This window comes from Manihot esculenta, chromosome 7 (genome assembly GCF_001659605.2).
Source record: "Manihot esculenta cultivar AM560-2 chromosome 7, M.esculenta_v8, whole genome shotgun sequence".
Classification (NCBI taxonomy): Eukaryota; Viridiplantae; Streptophyta; class Magnoliopsida; order Malpighiales; family Euphorbiaceae; genus Manihot; species Manihot esculenta.
Window position 1 is genome coordinate 1 of NC_035167.2, and position 17,455 is coordinate 17,455.

Consider the following 17,455-nt stretch of genomic DNA (forward strand, 5'->3'; position numbering starts at 1 on the left):
AACCCTAAACCCTAAACCCTAAACCCTAAACCCTAAACCCTAAACCCTAAACCCTAAACCCTAAACCCTAAACCCTAAACCCTAAACCCTAAACCCTAAACCCTAAACCCTAAACCCTAAACCCTAAACCCTAAACCCTAAACCCTAAACCCTAAACCCTAAACCCTAAACCCTAAACCCTAAACCCTAAACCCTAAACCCTAAACCCTAAACCCTAAACCCTAAACCCTAAACCCTAAACCCTAAACCCTAAACCCTAAACCCTAAACCCTAAACCCTAAACCCTAAACCCTAAACCCTAAACCCTAAACCCTAAACCCTAAACCCTAAACCCTAAACCCTAAACCCTAAACCCTAAACCCTAAACCCTAAACCCTAAACCCTAAACCCTAAACCCTAAACCCTAAACCCTAAACCCTAAACCCTAAACCCTAAACCCTAAACCCTAAACCCTAAACCCTAAACCCTAAACCCTAAACCCTAAACCCTAAACCCTAAACCCTAAACCCTAAACCCTAAACCCTAAACCCTAAACCCTAAACCCTAAACCCTGAACCCTAAACCCTAAACCCTAAACCCTGAACCCTAAACCCTAAACCCTAACCCTAAACCCTAAACCCTAAACCCTAAACCCTAAACCCTGAACCCTAAACCCTAAACCCTGAACCCTGAACCCTGAACCCTGAACCCTGAACCCTGAACCCTGAACCCTGAACCCTGAACCCTGAACCCTGAACCCTGAACCCTGAACCCTGAACCCTGAACCCTGAACCCTGAACCCTGAACCCTGAACCCTGAACCCTGAACCCTGAACCCTGAACCCTGAACCCTGAACCCTGAACCCTGAACCCTGAACCCTGAACCCTGAACCCTGAACCCTGAACCCTGAACCCTGAACCCTGAACCCTGAACCCTGAACCCTGAACCCTGAACCCTGAACCCTGAACCCTGAACCCTGAACCCTGAACCCTGAACCCTGAACCCTGAACCCTGAACCCTGAACCCTGAACCCTGAACCCTGAACCCTGAACCCTGAACCCTGAACCCTGAACCCTGAACCCTGAACCCTGAACCCTGAACCCTGAACCCTGAACCCTGAACCCTGAACCCTGAACCCTGAACCCTGAACCCTGAACCCTGAACCCTGAACCCTGAACCCTGAACCCTGAACCCTGAACCCTGAACCCTGAACCCTGAACCCTGAACCCTGAACCCTGAACCCTGAACCCTGAACCCTGAACCCTGAACCCTGAACCCTGAACCCTGAACCCTGAACCCTGAACCCTGAACCCTGAACCCTGAACCCTGAACCCTGAACCCTGAACCCTGAACCCTGAACCCTGAACCCTGAACCCTGAACCCTGAACCCTGAACCCTGAACCCTGAACCCTGAACCCTGAACCCTGAACCCTGAACCCTGAACCCTGAACCCTGAACCCTGAACCCTGAACCCTGAACCCTGAACCCTGAACCCTGAACCCTGAACCCTGAACCCTGAACCCTGAACCCTGAACCCTGAACCCTGAACCCTGAACCCTGAACCCTGAACCCTGAACCCTGAACCCCGAACCCTGAACCCCGAACCCCGAACCCCGAACCCGAACCCCGAACCCCGAACCCCGAACCCCGAACCCCGAACCCTCAACCCCGAACCCCGAACCCCGAACCCCGAACCCCGAACCCCGAACCCCGAACCCTCAACCCTCAACCCTCAACCCTCAACCCTCAACCCTCAACCCTCAACCCTCAACCCTCAACCCGAACCCCGAACCCCGAACCCCGAACCCCGAACCCCGAACCCCGAACCCCGAACCCCGAACCCTTAACCCTGATCCCCGAACCCGAACCCGAACCTCGAACTTCGAACCCCAACTCAGACACACAGATTCGAAGGAAGACATGAAAAGAATAGAGTTAGGGGTTAGCATTTGAGGGGTGATCTCAAAATACCGGAAGACCTCTTTGAAGAACGGAGAAAAGGGGAAAGTCAAGCCATACTCCCTCTGCTTGATGAAGAAGACTAGACTGACGTCCCTTTGAGGGTCGACTAGGCCAGGAGGAGAAGGATCGGGGAAAACGATCCTTTCATTCCGATAAGGAGCTCTAATGTGATAAAGAGGGGTATCCAAGTATTCCCTCGACATGAAATTCCTAATGTTGGACTGGGTGATGCTAGACTCTAGATTGACAACCTCGGGAAGACTGCAGCTATGCATGATGGAAGGAGAGGCGTACCTGGAAAACAATTGGGACGGATGACCAGAGGAAAGCAAAGAGAGCATAAGAGCGGAGGAGAGCAAACGTTCTAAGAAGACTGGCAGAAGATGAAATTTGAAATAATGAAGAGCCGAAAAGATGTTTTGAGCAGTTTTGTCTTTGGGCGGCGCGGTCATTATTACTCTCGATATTTACCCCTTTATCAGTCGGACAATAACTGACGAGAAGGTAAAGGGGCAATTGATGACCGCTGGATTTCTTCATCTCGGTCTGGAGCCAGGCCCATGACAATAGCCCATTATCTGGAAGCCCTCAAGTCTCCTGCGTGAACCAAGTCCAGCCCGTTCTGCCTTGAGACCAGGCTCCATCTGAATTTCTCAATCAGGCCAGCCCAGCCCATACGGCTCACCAAACAGATCCTCTTTGGGCTCAGTTCTAATCTTATCTTCCGGCCCAGCTCGGAACCAAGAAGAAAACCGACCCATCCGTCTTGTGGGTCCCTCAGCATCCACGTCCGGGAAGAATCAGAGACCGTTACGCCTGTAGCAGGAATCTGATCTTCTCGTATGTCCATATCAGTATAGCAGAGACACGTGGTCCAATGGTGAAAACTTCATTATACGTCACTAGCGAACAAAGGAAAACAGATAAGAGGAAGATGGCTTTCCTCGAGAGAAAGAAGAAGTTTTTCTAAGTTCAGAGAACTCTTGTAAAACCCTATTTTCTGGATCTCAAATCATCACCATCAATTATATAATTCGTAGCAATCAATTGGATTTGAGAAATGTCAACAAGTGAATTTATTATTATTATTATTATTATTATTGGACTTGAGAAATTATTTATTATTTCCATTGTAAATTGCTTTTCTTTTTTTTTTAATATAAATGTATACTGGGTTGGATCCACGCTTCCTGGTGGAACAAATTCTTTAATTAATTGATTTTAAGTCATGTTGCCGGCCAAATTCTTGAACCTTATGAGTTGAAGGCAGGAGCATGAAATGTACCTATTTGCCATCTTTGATATCAAAGTTTATTCTGACGTAACTATTAACTAACCATGGAAAAAAAAAAATTTTTTTTAAAAGAAGGAAATATTGTTGACTTCAGAGTGGTGTGGCGGGTGAAAGTGGAATATAATCCTGCATTTTTGTCTTATATACGTATATAATTTATTTTGATTAAAACTTAAATACAAAGTGTACACATGATTTTAATTGTTTATATTTTTCCAGTTGTATCATTAAACTTTATTGTGCTGTGGTTTATTCATGCAGATTTTCTTTAGTACTAATTGTTGTAATTGTAATAGATTATATTAGTAATATTTCCACTAATCTAATAAAATGGGTTTTGTGCTATTCTCCTATAGTTGAGGAGGCTTTCCACTCAAAGAAGCAGTTAAATTACCGTTGGGTCTAGATTATTGCCATGTTATTTATAAGATAGATTCGACTGAAGTACATTGAGCTCTTTTCCATCTCTCTAGTTTGGCTCTATAAGATGTCTGCGCGCGTATGTGATTATCATTTCAGTTTTGCGACCTTAGCTTGAGTATATATTTTTTAATTTAATTTATTATTCTGCTAATATGTTAGCGATTATGTGACAAATATGTATTTAAGAAATCAGATTTCTTTTTCAAAATCAGTCTTGCTGGAAACTAAATTGCAGTGTATTAGTTAAACTTTATATACTTTTTATTACACTTTTGAGTCATGTAATGCATTTTTTTCAGTAAAATAAATTGTTTATATTTATTAGTTATTATAATAAATAATGAGAAGAATATAAATTTAGTTTTACAAAAGTTAATTAAGTTAATTTTTTATTTGAAATAAAATAATTTATTTTTAAATTGAGAAGGTTGAATTTTATAAGGATTTATTTAAATTTTTTTCATAAAACGAAAGATTCGCAAGAAAACCTATTAATATTGTATTATTGGGGCAGAAAAGTGGGTAAAATTTATTTCATCTAGAACTAGAGAGCTCAAAAAAAAAAAAGAAAAAGAAAAGTGGACTTTTCTTTACACAATTTTTGTATATATTAAATAAATTGAGTGCGTATGTGTTTTTCTTGTGTATTTAACGTTTCAATTATATATTTTGTACTTATGAGACAAAAATAAATAAACTTATTTAAAATTTCAGAGGTTGTGTATAAATAATTTCCCAAAATGTCCACTGTCCTATTCAATTTGTATTGCGCAATTGATTTGGTAAATTAGCATGTGTGCGAAGAAAAAGAAAAGAATAATGGAGATGGCTGATCACATCCAACATGCCAACCCATTTAAAATGTTAATTTAAACTTATTTTATTTAAAAAATAATAATTTGTAATTAAAAATATTTTTTAATAAAATAATTTATTTATAATTATTTAATTATATTTTAAAAATAAAACATATTAATATATTGAGATTTTAATAATATTCTAAAAGTGCATAAAATGACTTTTTCTTTTAAAAGAAAAAAAATCAATTTTTATAAAATTATTTAATTTTTTCTTTGATTTTCAATAAAATATTTTTCATTGAATAATTTTTATGAGTGTTGTTTAAAAAAAATATTTTTTAAAAAAAGTATTTTCTACATTTTATGATATTTGAAATACTCAAAAAATTTAATAAATAAAAAATATTTTACTAAAGAAAAAGATTTAAGTCAATTTTAAAAAAAAAAACTTTCTCTTTAAAAAAATTCATTTTCTGCATTTGAAGTATTTTATTAAAATCTCAATATATAAATTTATTAATATATTTTATTTTTTAAATTAAAATTAAATAATAATAAATAAATTATTTTTTAAAAAATATTTTTCAAAAAAACAAATTCTAAATACAAATTATTTTCTACACATAAAAAAGTCTTAATTTCTATTTGTATGATAATGTTTCTCGAAACCATTTCTTGCTAGCATGTTTGGACCCATTAATCCTTTTTATTAAGACAATATTTTAAAATAGAAAAATTTACTATTTAATCTATTAGCATCGTCATTGTTTTTCAATTTGAAAAAATCTTTTGAAAAATTTTTTAAAATATTTTTATCTTTTTTTTCGATCAACGAAATAGTATTTTCATTCTTTTTTTCATTAAAAATAGATGAAGAGATTTAAAAAATCTACTAAAATATTTTTATTTTTTCTCTCTTTCGGTTAAAAAGGATATTGTTAAAACCCAATTTTACCCTAATAACCCCTCCTTCTTCTTCTTCTTGAAATGCACTACTCGTTTATTGATATTCATTCCTATGCTTTCCACAAATGAAGAAGAAGAAGAAGATTTAGCCTTGTTTGATCACAACTAGAAGATCCAATGAAGTTCAACTCACTCGTTGCTTCTTCCATGTATAGTGATCCTAAGTTGGTATAAGATCGTTCAGCATATGAAAGAAAAAGTTGATTTGAATGCTAACATGTTATGCTCTATATTGCTATTTCAAATCGAAAATACAGATAAACTGCCAATAAACTCGTCTGCAGTAAATTTAGCAAGAATTTTGAGTTCATCTCTCAATGGAAGTGACCTCTTGCAGTTTGACCTCCAAAATAAGGTTCAGTATCTTCTATCTATTTCCTTTCACCAGAGATTCATGATCTAATTCCAACAAGAAAAAATATTTTAAAATTTTTCAATTTTTCCATTGCATGCACGTTGCTCTAATATTATTTTAAACAATTTCAATAATTCCTCACATATAGCAGATTTCATATATTGGATTGGAAGGAAACATTTTTGCACACTATGTCGAAGGTAACCAGACTTTTGCAATGTACTCTAACTCTACAACTTCTTCTAATTCAAGTTCCACAAACAAGCCAATCAAATACACTTGCTATAAGCAACCTGTAGACACAGATATGAAGGCTATATGAAGATGCCTTTGAATCCTGGTTTAACATTTTGGCTAATGCAAGCTGGATTCAAGAAGCTTTAGCAAGTACTAATGGATATGCCTCGTTAGGAAATGGTTGGAACAGTGCCCATGATCTTCTCTTTCTTAATTCAATTACTATACATGGACAAGGTGTTATCTCCTTAAGGTTTCCCGTAAAAGCATTCATTAATTTCTTTATGGATATTGATCTTTATCGTGGAAGCCTATACTTTGCTGCAAAAAATGGGAAAGTTTTTGCAAATGGGTTACCAAACACTTAAATTGTAGTAATTGGAAAATCAGTTTCCTTCAATTTATTTAAGCTGCATGGAGATCAAATTATTGTTAGAGATGTTTCTTGCGTGCCCAACAATGGTATGCTAAGACCTTCAATTTTGAAGGTCGGGGAGACGAAGTAGAGTTTTCTATTCTTCGCTTGAAATTGTTGGAGTGCAATTGGTATGATTCATTTCTTCAAAAAATGACTAGTTTTTTTCTACATTGGATATATAAGAAATTTAAAAGACAAACTATAAATGGTCGATTATAACATTAAATTAACTACATGAAATTTACTATTAATTAATTAATTTTGTTAGTTTTAACCATTAAATATTATACTATTTAGTCCTTATATATGAAAAAATTATTAATTAGTCCCTTAGTTTTAGAAAAATATTTACTAGTTAGTCCTTACATAATGAGAACATTTTAAAATTTTCTAAAATATTTAAAAGGAAAAATCAATAGAGAAAATAATTAATAGATATTTTAAAACCTTAAGACATTTTAATATATTTTTTAAAATTGAGAGACTACCTATTAAATTTACTTATATTACAGAGACTAAATAATAATTTTTTCATTAACTATTTGTTTTGATATGTAACTTACTTACTCCTATAAGCTTCTATTAAAATGAATTTAATTGTAACTTATGCAATACTCTTTCTAAATTTAACATGATACTAGATATTAATTATCAAAATATAATTTGTTTGACACTCTCTAACATTTAACTTGTTGGCATTTGAATTTTTTTTTTTTTATTCTTTAGATGGTATAAAAGATTTAATTTCTTTCTCATGAAAGCATAATAATCAAAGCGGGTAACAGACATTAAAGAAATCTAAATGCATTGCATATGCATGGAAAGAGTTATTATTACCATTGTTACAAGCATATATCTAACACTATAGTATTTGGATTTCAGGTATATGCATTGGCTTTCCTATATAATAGATTTGCAAGTAACGTTCATAGGAGCACCAAAATTGCTCTCATTCTATTGATGGTAATGATAGCTGCAGTCTTCATCTCTATACTTATTTTTGTATTGTTGATTGTTAGGGCTACAACCAGTGAGATATACTTGTGTTCAGCATTGATAAAACAAATGGAAGTTACTCAACAAGTAGAGAGAAAGAGCATGAACAAGATTCTTGCCTTTGCTAGAGTTAGCCATGATATTCGTGCTGCCTTAGAGGCATTACTGGATTGATAGAGATAAGCTATGAAGAAGCTTGTCTAGGTTATAAATTAGAAACAAATTTACATAAAATGGACGATTGTGCAAAGAACCTAGTAGGTAAGTTCACTGAAAGCACCATTATATATTGATGGATTCTTTTAGAAATCTCCTTGATATAGTATTACATTACATTTTTAGGTTTATTGAATTCTATTCTCGATACGAGCAAGGTGGAAGCAGGTTGATTCAGAAGAATTTGATTTAGCCCACCTTCTTAAAGATGTGGTAGATTTGTTTCATCTTGTGGGTATGAGAAAAGGTGTAGATGTTGTGTTAGATCCTTCTGATGGATCTGTTCTTGAATTTTCTCAAGTAAAAGGAGATTGGGGAAAGCTGAGACAAGTCCTTTGCAATTTACTCAGAATGCTGTTAAGTTTACTTCTGAAGGGCATGTATTAGCTCGAGCATGGGCATGAAAGCCTGGTATAGAAAATAAGATAATTGCTTCCAATCCGAATGATTTCTAGAAACACCTTTCTTACAGGTTTACTGAAAACAAAGAAGATAATGATGTGAAAGCCATAAATTCAATGAAGCAAAATCCAAATTGTACGGAGTTTTGTATTTGAGGTGGATGACACAGGTAAAGGAATTCCTAAGGAGAAACAAAGATTAGTCTTTGAAAATTTTGTTCAAGTTAAAGAAACAACATTTTGGCAAGGAGGCACTAGCCTAGGACGTGGAATAGTTCAGTCTTTGGTATGTTATATTGCAGGGCCTAATCAAAATTTTGAATCAATTTCCTACTTACTCTTTTTTATCCAATTTGGATATATTTTGATATCTAACATCTAAATCTGTCTTAGGTACGTTTGATGGGTGGAGAAATAAAAATTGTAGATAAAGAGAAGTGAACTTGCTTTAGGTTCAACACTTTCCTTATTGCATCAGTTGGGAGTCCTTCAACCAATAATACAATGGGTGATATTGAAACTAGATTTTGTACCACACATCAGTATTCAGTTTCTACTCCTAGACTTAAAATTTGTGGCTTCAGTCCTTGGCAGTCAAAACTTGGTTCTAGTCCCAAGACTGAAAGATCCCATGTTGTTCTCATGATTCAAACTGCTGAGAGGTGAAGAATTGTACACTAGTTTATGGAGAGCTTGGGGATAGATGCATCGGTTGTGAGAAAATGAGAACACCTCCATTCTACATTAAGAAAGACAAAATCTGAGCAGAATGTTTCACCTTACAATTCTTCAGAAAGATCAGATTTTTGTTTTTGTTCCAAGAGTGAAATTTCTAGTAGCAGATCAAAAGATGTTCCTTTAAGTGCCTTGGATGGTATAGAACAAAGACTACCTTCTCAAAGAAGTGAAGGCAATTTTAGACATTCTTCAAGCTTTATATTGCTTGTCATTGATCTTAGTGTTGGACCATTTCAAGAACTCTATGGAGTTGTAACTAAATTTAGAAGAGGCCTTCGCAGATCTTATTGCAAAGTTGTCTAGTTAGATAAACCAACCTCTCGAAGCATCAACCCTGGAAGCCTTGAAAAGGATATGATCCATCCAGACAATGACATTTTGCTGAAACCTTTTCATGGATCTCACTTATATAAGATAATTAAACTTTTACCAGAATTTTGGGGTACCTTGCACCATAGAGTTCCATTGATCAAAATCAAGAGAGAATTTACATATCATAGTGGAAAATTTGTTAGAGATCCTGAAACATCATCACCAATGCATTGTCGTAGCTGAAAAAGATCGTCAACTTCGCAATATTATGGACACTCGCTTCTGCTTGGAGAAGGTAGCTCAAGGATGAGAAAACATAGGAAACCAAGACATTATCTAGCCAGGAAATATTCAGTTGGATCTTTAGAGATAGAAGTAGAACAAAAAGAAGAGAAAGTAGAAGAATTTCATAGTAACCAATGCAATGATAAACCCTTGAGTGGGTTGAGATTCATGGTTGCTGAAGATAATTTATTTTTACGTAATGTGGCTGATCAAACATAATTTCAACACATTTTTCATACTTTTCTTAGCATTGAATTGAATATTTTTCTAACTAATTTTGTATTTTTTGTTATATTTCATAGAGAAGCAAAAAGAGAAAAAGATTTGATAAATAGTGGTTTAAAAGCGCTGAAATTGACTTGATCAGCGTTTTGGGAAAACTCATCAAATAATCATACTGCACAGAAGCCATGAATGGCCCAGACCCGCAAGCGAGTTAACTATTCTCAGATGGTTGATTTGACCAGCAATTTGCCCAAACTACTAAGCAAATCAACAGTCTGTATAGAACCTAACAGTAAGCAGAAAAAATTCAAATTTAAAAATTAAAAGACCAGGTCTCCTCATTAAAAGCCGTAGGACCTACACAATTTCTCCTCCTTTAGTGCGGCACCATATCCTCCTCAAGTCAAGGAGTTTTATCCATAGAAGAAACATATTAAATGAAGGATTACTAATTCAAAGCAAAGAAGAATTCTTATTCCCAAAAGGACTTTACTAGGGTTAAGCACCTATATAAGCCCATCATTTAGGACAGCTAAAAGATTTATTCTTCAGCATCGAGCCTTTATCTTGAATTCTCTATTCGTTTTTATATTTTCTTTGAAACCCATGAGTGGCTAAACTCTTTATTTCTAGTTGAAGTTAGAGTGAAATTTCAGTTTATACATGAATTGTGAGATTTAGATACAATTGTTCATCTTTTACTCTTCTAATATTTATGCAAATTTAGTTTTTCATATTATTATTGCTTTGTTATTTTATAAATAGGGCCCATTGTTCTTAATTTCAAAGTAATATATTATTAATTTGAATACTTGAAATCTATAATTACTTAGATTATTGAATAAGTAACAATTAGTGTAACGCACTAAGAAATTGTATGATCTAACTTAAACTCATCATGCGATTTGGTTGGTTGGTTAAAATTAAGTCTTTCTAATTCTTAAGGCGATTGACAAATAAAATTTCAAATACGTTTTTTGGGCAATTTGTTGACTAAGGTTAATTAGTGAACATTTCCTAATTAATTTAAATATAAGGAGAGATTGGTTATGTGGAGCGGTTTTCATAACTATAACTAATTTATTGGAATAAATAAAAGTATTTTTGTTTCGATGATCAATTTTCAAATTAAAATGGATCCTAAACTTCCATTAGAATTTGTTTACATTGTTTATTTCTCTTTTAATTATCGCCTTCTTTAATTGCTTTCATTTTAATTTTAACTCATCATTATTTGAAAATTCTTAGTATCAAATTCTTGTGAATTTGATTTTATTCACTATATACACAATTCATATTTGTTGTTTTTAATAGGTTATTTTTTATAATTTTGACACCCATGGTCATGATTAATCTATCGAGATTGGATGCATCTGTTGAGCTCCGTCAAAATGGAGAGGAAGCTCTACAATTAGTCCGTCTTGGTTTACAAGAACAAAGGAAATATGAAACTTCCTCCACTTCTCCTTATCCTCCATATGATTATATACTAATGGACTGTGAGGTAAACACTATAATTTTCTTCTTTTTGAAGCTATAGCTATTAGCACACATATAATCAAAGTGATTCGAGTGTATATAATTTGTACTGCACATCAATATTCCTCCTAACAGATGCCAGTGATGAATGGGTACGAAGCAATAAAACAAATAAGGGAGGAAGAGAGATCTTGCACACCAATATTCCTTCTAACAGATGCCAGTGATGAATGGGTATGAAGCAATAAGATAAATAAGGGAGGAAGAGAGATCTTACAACTTTCACATACCTGTAGTAGCATTAACAGCGCATACTTCAAGCGAAGATTGGGAGAGGATGAAGAGCGCAGGAACGAATTACCATTTGCGCAAACCACTAAGGAGGGAAACTTTGCTAGAAACCATTAGACACATTCATGATGGGTCGGCGCTAAGCAACTCAGAAAACTGTACGTGGCCCGACACTACTTGGACTTACCTACGCAACTAGGGATTGCCCGAAATTCTTTTTTTTTTCTTTACAAAATATAAAACGCATTAAAACTCAATTACAACATTATAGAAATAAAAGAGTATCTAAATTTATAAACAAGTAAAATAAAGTTATAAATTCTAAAATTAAATGACAGTTTATTTATTACATTTTTTAAACTTATAATTTCAGTTTATTACTAATAAACTAATAAATTAAGGGATTAGATTTTTTTTATTATGGTTTTTATAAGGGATCAGAAATGAAAGTGTATTCATTTTTAAAAATTTTAAATTAAATTGAAAAATTATATTAAAATTTAAAAAATTATATTAAGCTGAATTTATTTTATTACTTTAATTTAGCTTGAAAATCAAATTGAAATTTTATAAAAATTATATCAAATTAAAATACAAAAATTGTATTAGTTTTCTTTAAGGTTAAGCATATTACATAACACAAATAGTGCAGTGTATAGATTATATAGCTTTTTAATTGTTTATTAATTATACATATAATTAAGTCAAATTAAAATATATACTACATGATATATTATGTAGTAACAACCCACTTTAAAAATTAAATAACAATTCAAATATAATTTTTCATGAGAACAATTACGGAAATTATTATCAAATGCAAAAAACACCTAAATCAAGTCAATAAAGACTTTGAGAAGAATCAATTGCTCATACTCTAAGTTTTACAGACAGACCAAAGGGAAGAATAAAAGCATTATGGAGGCAAAGCAAGCTGACGATCGGGGAGGAGAAGATTAAAAAACGGAGAACAAAAATTTTAGATTGCTTAAAAAGACCCTATAACCAAAATCACACACATACAGCATTATTTTTCAATAAGTAATTTAATAAAATCAGAGAAAATGAATTATTTTCCTTAAAATAAAAAATAACAAAATTTTAATATTTTCTAGTAATTTGAATTTTCATAGTTAATTAAATACTGTGTTAGGGAATATATTTTTTATTTTTTCTTTATTTCAAAAAAACAAAAGAAAGTAGGAGGGGTTCCAAACCCATGAATTATATAATTCGTAGCAATCAATTGGATTTGAGAAATGTCAATAAGTAAATTTATTATTGTTATTATCATTATTGGACTTGAGAAATTATTTATTATTTTCTTATAAATTGCTTTTTTTTTTTAATTAAATGTATACTGCGTTGGATCCACGCTTCCTGGTGGGGCAAATTCTTTAATTAATTGATTCTGAGTCATGTTGCCGGCGAAATTCTCGAACCTTATGAGTTGAAGGCAGGAGCATGAAATGGACGACTTTTCTCTTTTCAAAAATAAAATTTTAATTAAATTATATATGTAATTTTTATTTTTTTAACCATTTAATTGCTGTCAGCAAAAAAATATTTTCAACATTTTATAATATTTGAGTTATTTAAAAAATTTAATTAACAAAAAATATTTTACTGATAAAGAAAATAATTTTTTTAAAAAAGAAATTTATTTTCTATACTTTAAATATTTTATTAGAATTTATATATATATAATTATTAATATATTATTTTTAAATTAAAATTAAATAATAAAAAATAACTTATTTTATTGAAAAATATTTTTCACTGTAAACAAATATTTTTCAAATATAAATTATTTTTGACATATAAATAAAATTTTAATTTTCGTTTATTTAATGAAAAATATTTTTTTTGAAAATATTTTTTTATATTTTTTAATTTTTAAACATTTAAAAATTTAATTAATAAAAAATATTCTTCTAATTAAAAAATAAATTATTTTTTATTTTGAAATCAAAATTAAGACTTTTATATATAAATTTATTAATAAATTTTATTTAATAAATTAAAATTAAATAATAAAAAATAAATTGTCATTAAAAAAATATTTTTTAAATATAAATTATTTTTTTAAAACAAATGCAGTTTTAATTATAATGTTTCTCCAAGCTCTTTAATTGCCTGCTATTCATCACTAGCATATGTGGTTTCACCATATTAATAAAAATAATTATTTTATTAAAATTTATTATTAAAATATAATAATTTAATTATAAATTTTAATTTTATAATAATTTAGTTTATATAATTTAAATATTTATAATAATTTAGTACTATAGTTTTAATATTTATAATAATTTAATTACTTTAATTTCAATTAACTTCTTTAATTTATGTTTAATTGAAGTTTAATTTAATCAGAAATTTATTTTATTAATTGAACGAAAATATAAGAATAAATTATTTATTATTAATTAAAAACACTGCATTGTTGCTAACAGAGTGCATCATGATTTATCCAAAAAAAAATAAAACAAAAAATTTTAAATTTTTATTTGGTTTAATAAAAGGTTTAGCTTGACTTAATTTATAAATTAAAAAATATTTTCAATTCAAATTCAGTTTTACTTAAATTTACCAAAAATTTAATATTTTCGTATTTTATAATTAAAATATAAAAGGATACTAATTAAGCAATATCACATTCAGAACATGATCGCTTTCAAAAAGAGCACAATTCTTTTCTGATTTTAGATTTAAGCAATATCACATTCAGAACAGAATAGGAGAAAGAAGGGCAGGTGGCACCAGGGCAGATGAAAAAACTTTAAAACAGAAATTTTTCAGAAAACCACAACCTAACCGCTGGTTTTGGTCGCTATCGGTTTTTAGGTGGGTGGCCAACTGTGGTCCGAATCTCGATCTAAACCAAACCCCGTCCAGACCACAGCGTCCGCACTACCTACCCACTGTGGATCCAATAATGATTTTTGTTGTCTGGTTTTGTCAAGTTTTTTACCATCTTCTGCCCACGTGTTCACGGCATGTGGTTTTGATACACACCGATTTTCCAGTTTTATCCTTCCGTTAATTCCTATGCTTCGGCCCAAAGTCAAGGCGATTAACCATTAAGTAAATAATAGGACGAGAGTTGAAAGGGCAAAAGAGTAAAAGATGAAAACGGCCAAAGGGGAACGTGAAGTACAACGGCGGTACACCGTTACGTGAAAAAAATGCAACCTTTACTTAATTTTCTGGCCTTTTTCTCCTCCTAAACCCACCCCTCCCTCAAATAAAACCCCTAATGCCCCTTGCTCTATCTCTCTCTCAAAACCATCTCTAGTAATCTCTGTTTCTACTATTCATAATTCGATAATGTCTTGCTACAAGGGCAAATACGCCGGTAACCTCTTCTTCTTATTCTCCTTTCTTTGGTTTTAGCTTGTTTGGCTTGAATCTGGAGTTTTTTTAAGGCTATTTTCTTGTTAGATCTTATCTTCGGTTACTGTTGTTTTGTTCATTGTTCTGACTTGATTAGATCTGAGTTTGTTCTTATTTGATTCTTTTCATTTTCAGATTATCTGTTAGATCTATTGCTGAATTAGAGATGCTGAACTTGTTTTGATTCTTTATATGATTTCCCCGATCACTGTGTTTTCGTTGGAATCTGATTCTTCTTCTTAATTATGATCTACCTATCTGATTTGCGTTTTCATTTGTGTGACGAGTGTTATGGCATGAGTAGATCTGTTTGTTCTCTGCAAATTTCTTAATGAGCTGTTTTTTTTTTTTTTTTAATTCTAGACTATCAAATCCTTTTTTATTATAGTTCACTTTACGAAGAACAGTAGTTTGTAGAACGAAATGGTTGCAGTTCTCTGTTTTGATCGATCAACTAACTAGTCTTGTGGTGTACAAACTTCTGATTTACGCACTCGTCTTTTGAGTCATGAAGTGTGTTCAGCTAAGCTGAATCACTTGGGTCACCTGAACAAAGGAAACTATGTTATTATCATTCATGATGTAATTATATTTTGTTTTCTGTTTCTAAATCGCGATGATTTGGAATCGAATGAATGCCAGGTACCTTGATCGAATGAAATCTTGTGATAAATGATGTTAAACGTTGGACAAGCGTAAATGTTAGTATGTTATTAGTCGCCGCTGAATTTGGCGCTTTGATTGGTTTCTTGATTTTATGTTGTGAGTTTGATCTTCAAATTGAATGAATTTTGCTGGGCCTTCCAGATCTTGATGCTTGTCTAATTGGTTTCAAATTCCTTCCTCATATATGCATCTAAACGTCTAATAAGATTTTTCTCTCTCATTGCAGATGAGCTCATTGCCAATGCTGCTTACATTGGCACCCCTGGAAAGGGTATTCTCGCTGCCGATGAGTCTACAGGCACAATTGGCAAGCGTCTAGCCAGCATCAATGTTGAGAATGTTGAGGACAACAGAAGGGCTCTTCGTGAGCTCCTATTCACCACCCCTGGTGCCCTCCAATACCTCAGCGGTGTGATTCTTTTTGAGGAAACACTGTACCAGAAGTCTAAATCAGGTATTTTTGTGAGTGAATTTTTGGACAGATGTGGAATTTATGTCATGCTGGTTGATTAATTTTGTCCTATAAGTAATTTCTTATCAATGTAGTTTTCTTTTCCTCCCCCTGAATGCTATGCTCTTCTGTTGACTTTTTCCCTTGAATACTACTTTCTTTAGGCAAGCCTTTTGTTGACATCTTGAAGGAGGGTGGTGTCCTCCCTGGTATTAAGGTTGACAAGGGTACTGTTGAGCTTGCTGGTACCAATGGTGAGACTACAACCCAGGGTCTTGATGGCCTTGCCCAGCGTTGCCAAAAGTATTATGAAGCTGGTGCACGCTTCGCCAAATGGCGTGCTGTGCTCAAGATTGGCCCCAATGAGCCATCTCAGCTTGCAATCAACGAGAATGCCAATGGGTTGGCCAGATATGCCATCATTTGCCAGGAGAATGGCTTGGTACCTATTGTTGAGCCTGAGATCTTGGTAGATGGGCCTCATGACATCAACAAGTGTGCTGAGGTTACCGAACGAGTACTTGCTGCATGCTACAAAGCTCTCAATGACCACCATGTCTTGCTTGAGGGAACTCTTTTGAAGCCCAATATGGTGACACCAGGATCAGAATCCAAAAAGGTTGCACCTGAGGTGATTGCTGAGTACACAGTCCTCGCCCTCCAACGCACTGTGCCTGCTGCAGTTCCTGCCATTGTATTCTTGTCTGGTGGCCAAAGTGAGGAGGAAGCAACCCTCAACCTCAATGCCATGAACAAGCTCAAGACCAAGAAGCCATGGTCATTGTCCTTTTCTTTTGGACGTGCTCTTCAGCAGAGCACCCTCAAGGCTTGGGCAGGCAAGGAGGAGAATGTGAAGAAGGCTCAGGATGCATTCATTGTCAGGTGCAAGGCCAACTCAGAGGCCACTCTTGGAGCTTACAAGGGCGATGCCACTCTTGGCGAGGGTGCTGCAGAGAGCCTCCATGTCAAGGACTACAAATACTAAGAGGTCTGCGGCATTGTAATTGTAGGGCTTCATTTAATCTTTTCCCCTTTCCCCTCTTAAGTTGCTGATCAGTTATAGCGCGAAGTAGCATAATAAGAAGGCTTGAGGAAATATTGGCGTGTTTAATTTGAATGGTTTTTGGACAGTTTCGATTGAGAACTGGTTACGTTTTGTTTTCCTACAGTTCTAATGAAAAATTGAATGAACCGTTTTCTCTTTTCTTTTCTGAATCACGTTTTGCCCACCGTGTTCTAATTTCCTTGTGTTTGCATATATATGCCTAGGAAAATTTTTTTATACAGTTATTAATCTTTTCAAAAATAATTTATATTTTATAATAATTAATTTTTTAAATATTTAATTATTAGTACCTGCAAACTAATTATTATCGTGTATTTCTAATATGTAATGTTAATTTCTTAAAATATGTTGATGATAAGGAAATTAATAAAATTTCAAAATAATTTCATATGCAATGTTGATATTCTCAAAAAGGAATTTTCTAACGTTCTTCTGGATGTGTGTGCTTGGATCTGCGAGCTTGTTCGCTTGCTAATTGGATAAAAGGAGCAATACATTC

At 33.4% G+C, this 17,455-nt stretch overlaps 1 protein-coding gene and 1 pseudogene across 1 annotated transcript; both read left to right on the forward strand.

Annotated features, from left to right (window-relative positions):
• The first annotated feature begins 5,596 nt into the window (after window positions 1-5,596).
• On the forward strand, window positions 5,597-11,576 carry LOC110619252 (annotated as a pseudogene).
• Window positions 11,577-14,577: 3,001 nt separating this feature from the next.
• Window positions 14,578-17,105, forward strand: LOC110619424 (fructose-bisphosphate aldolase 6, cytosolic). Its single transcript, XM_021762863.2, has 3 exons — window positions 14,578-14,735; window positions 15,666-15,893; window positions 16,055-17,105. Exons 1-3 carry the CDS (start codon window positions 14,708-14,710, stop codon window positions 16,873-16,875), a joined length of 1,077 nt encoding a protein of 358 aa, XP_021618555.1. The 5' UTR covers window positions 14,578-14,707; the 3' UTR covers window positions 16,876-17,105.
• The last annotated feature ends 350 nt before the right edge of the window (window positions 17,106-17,455 follow it).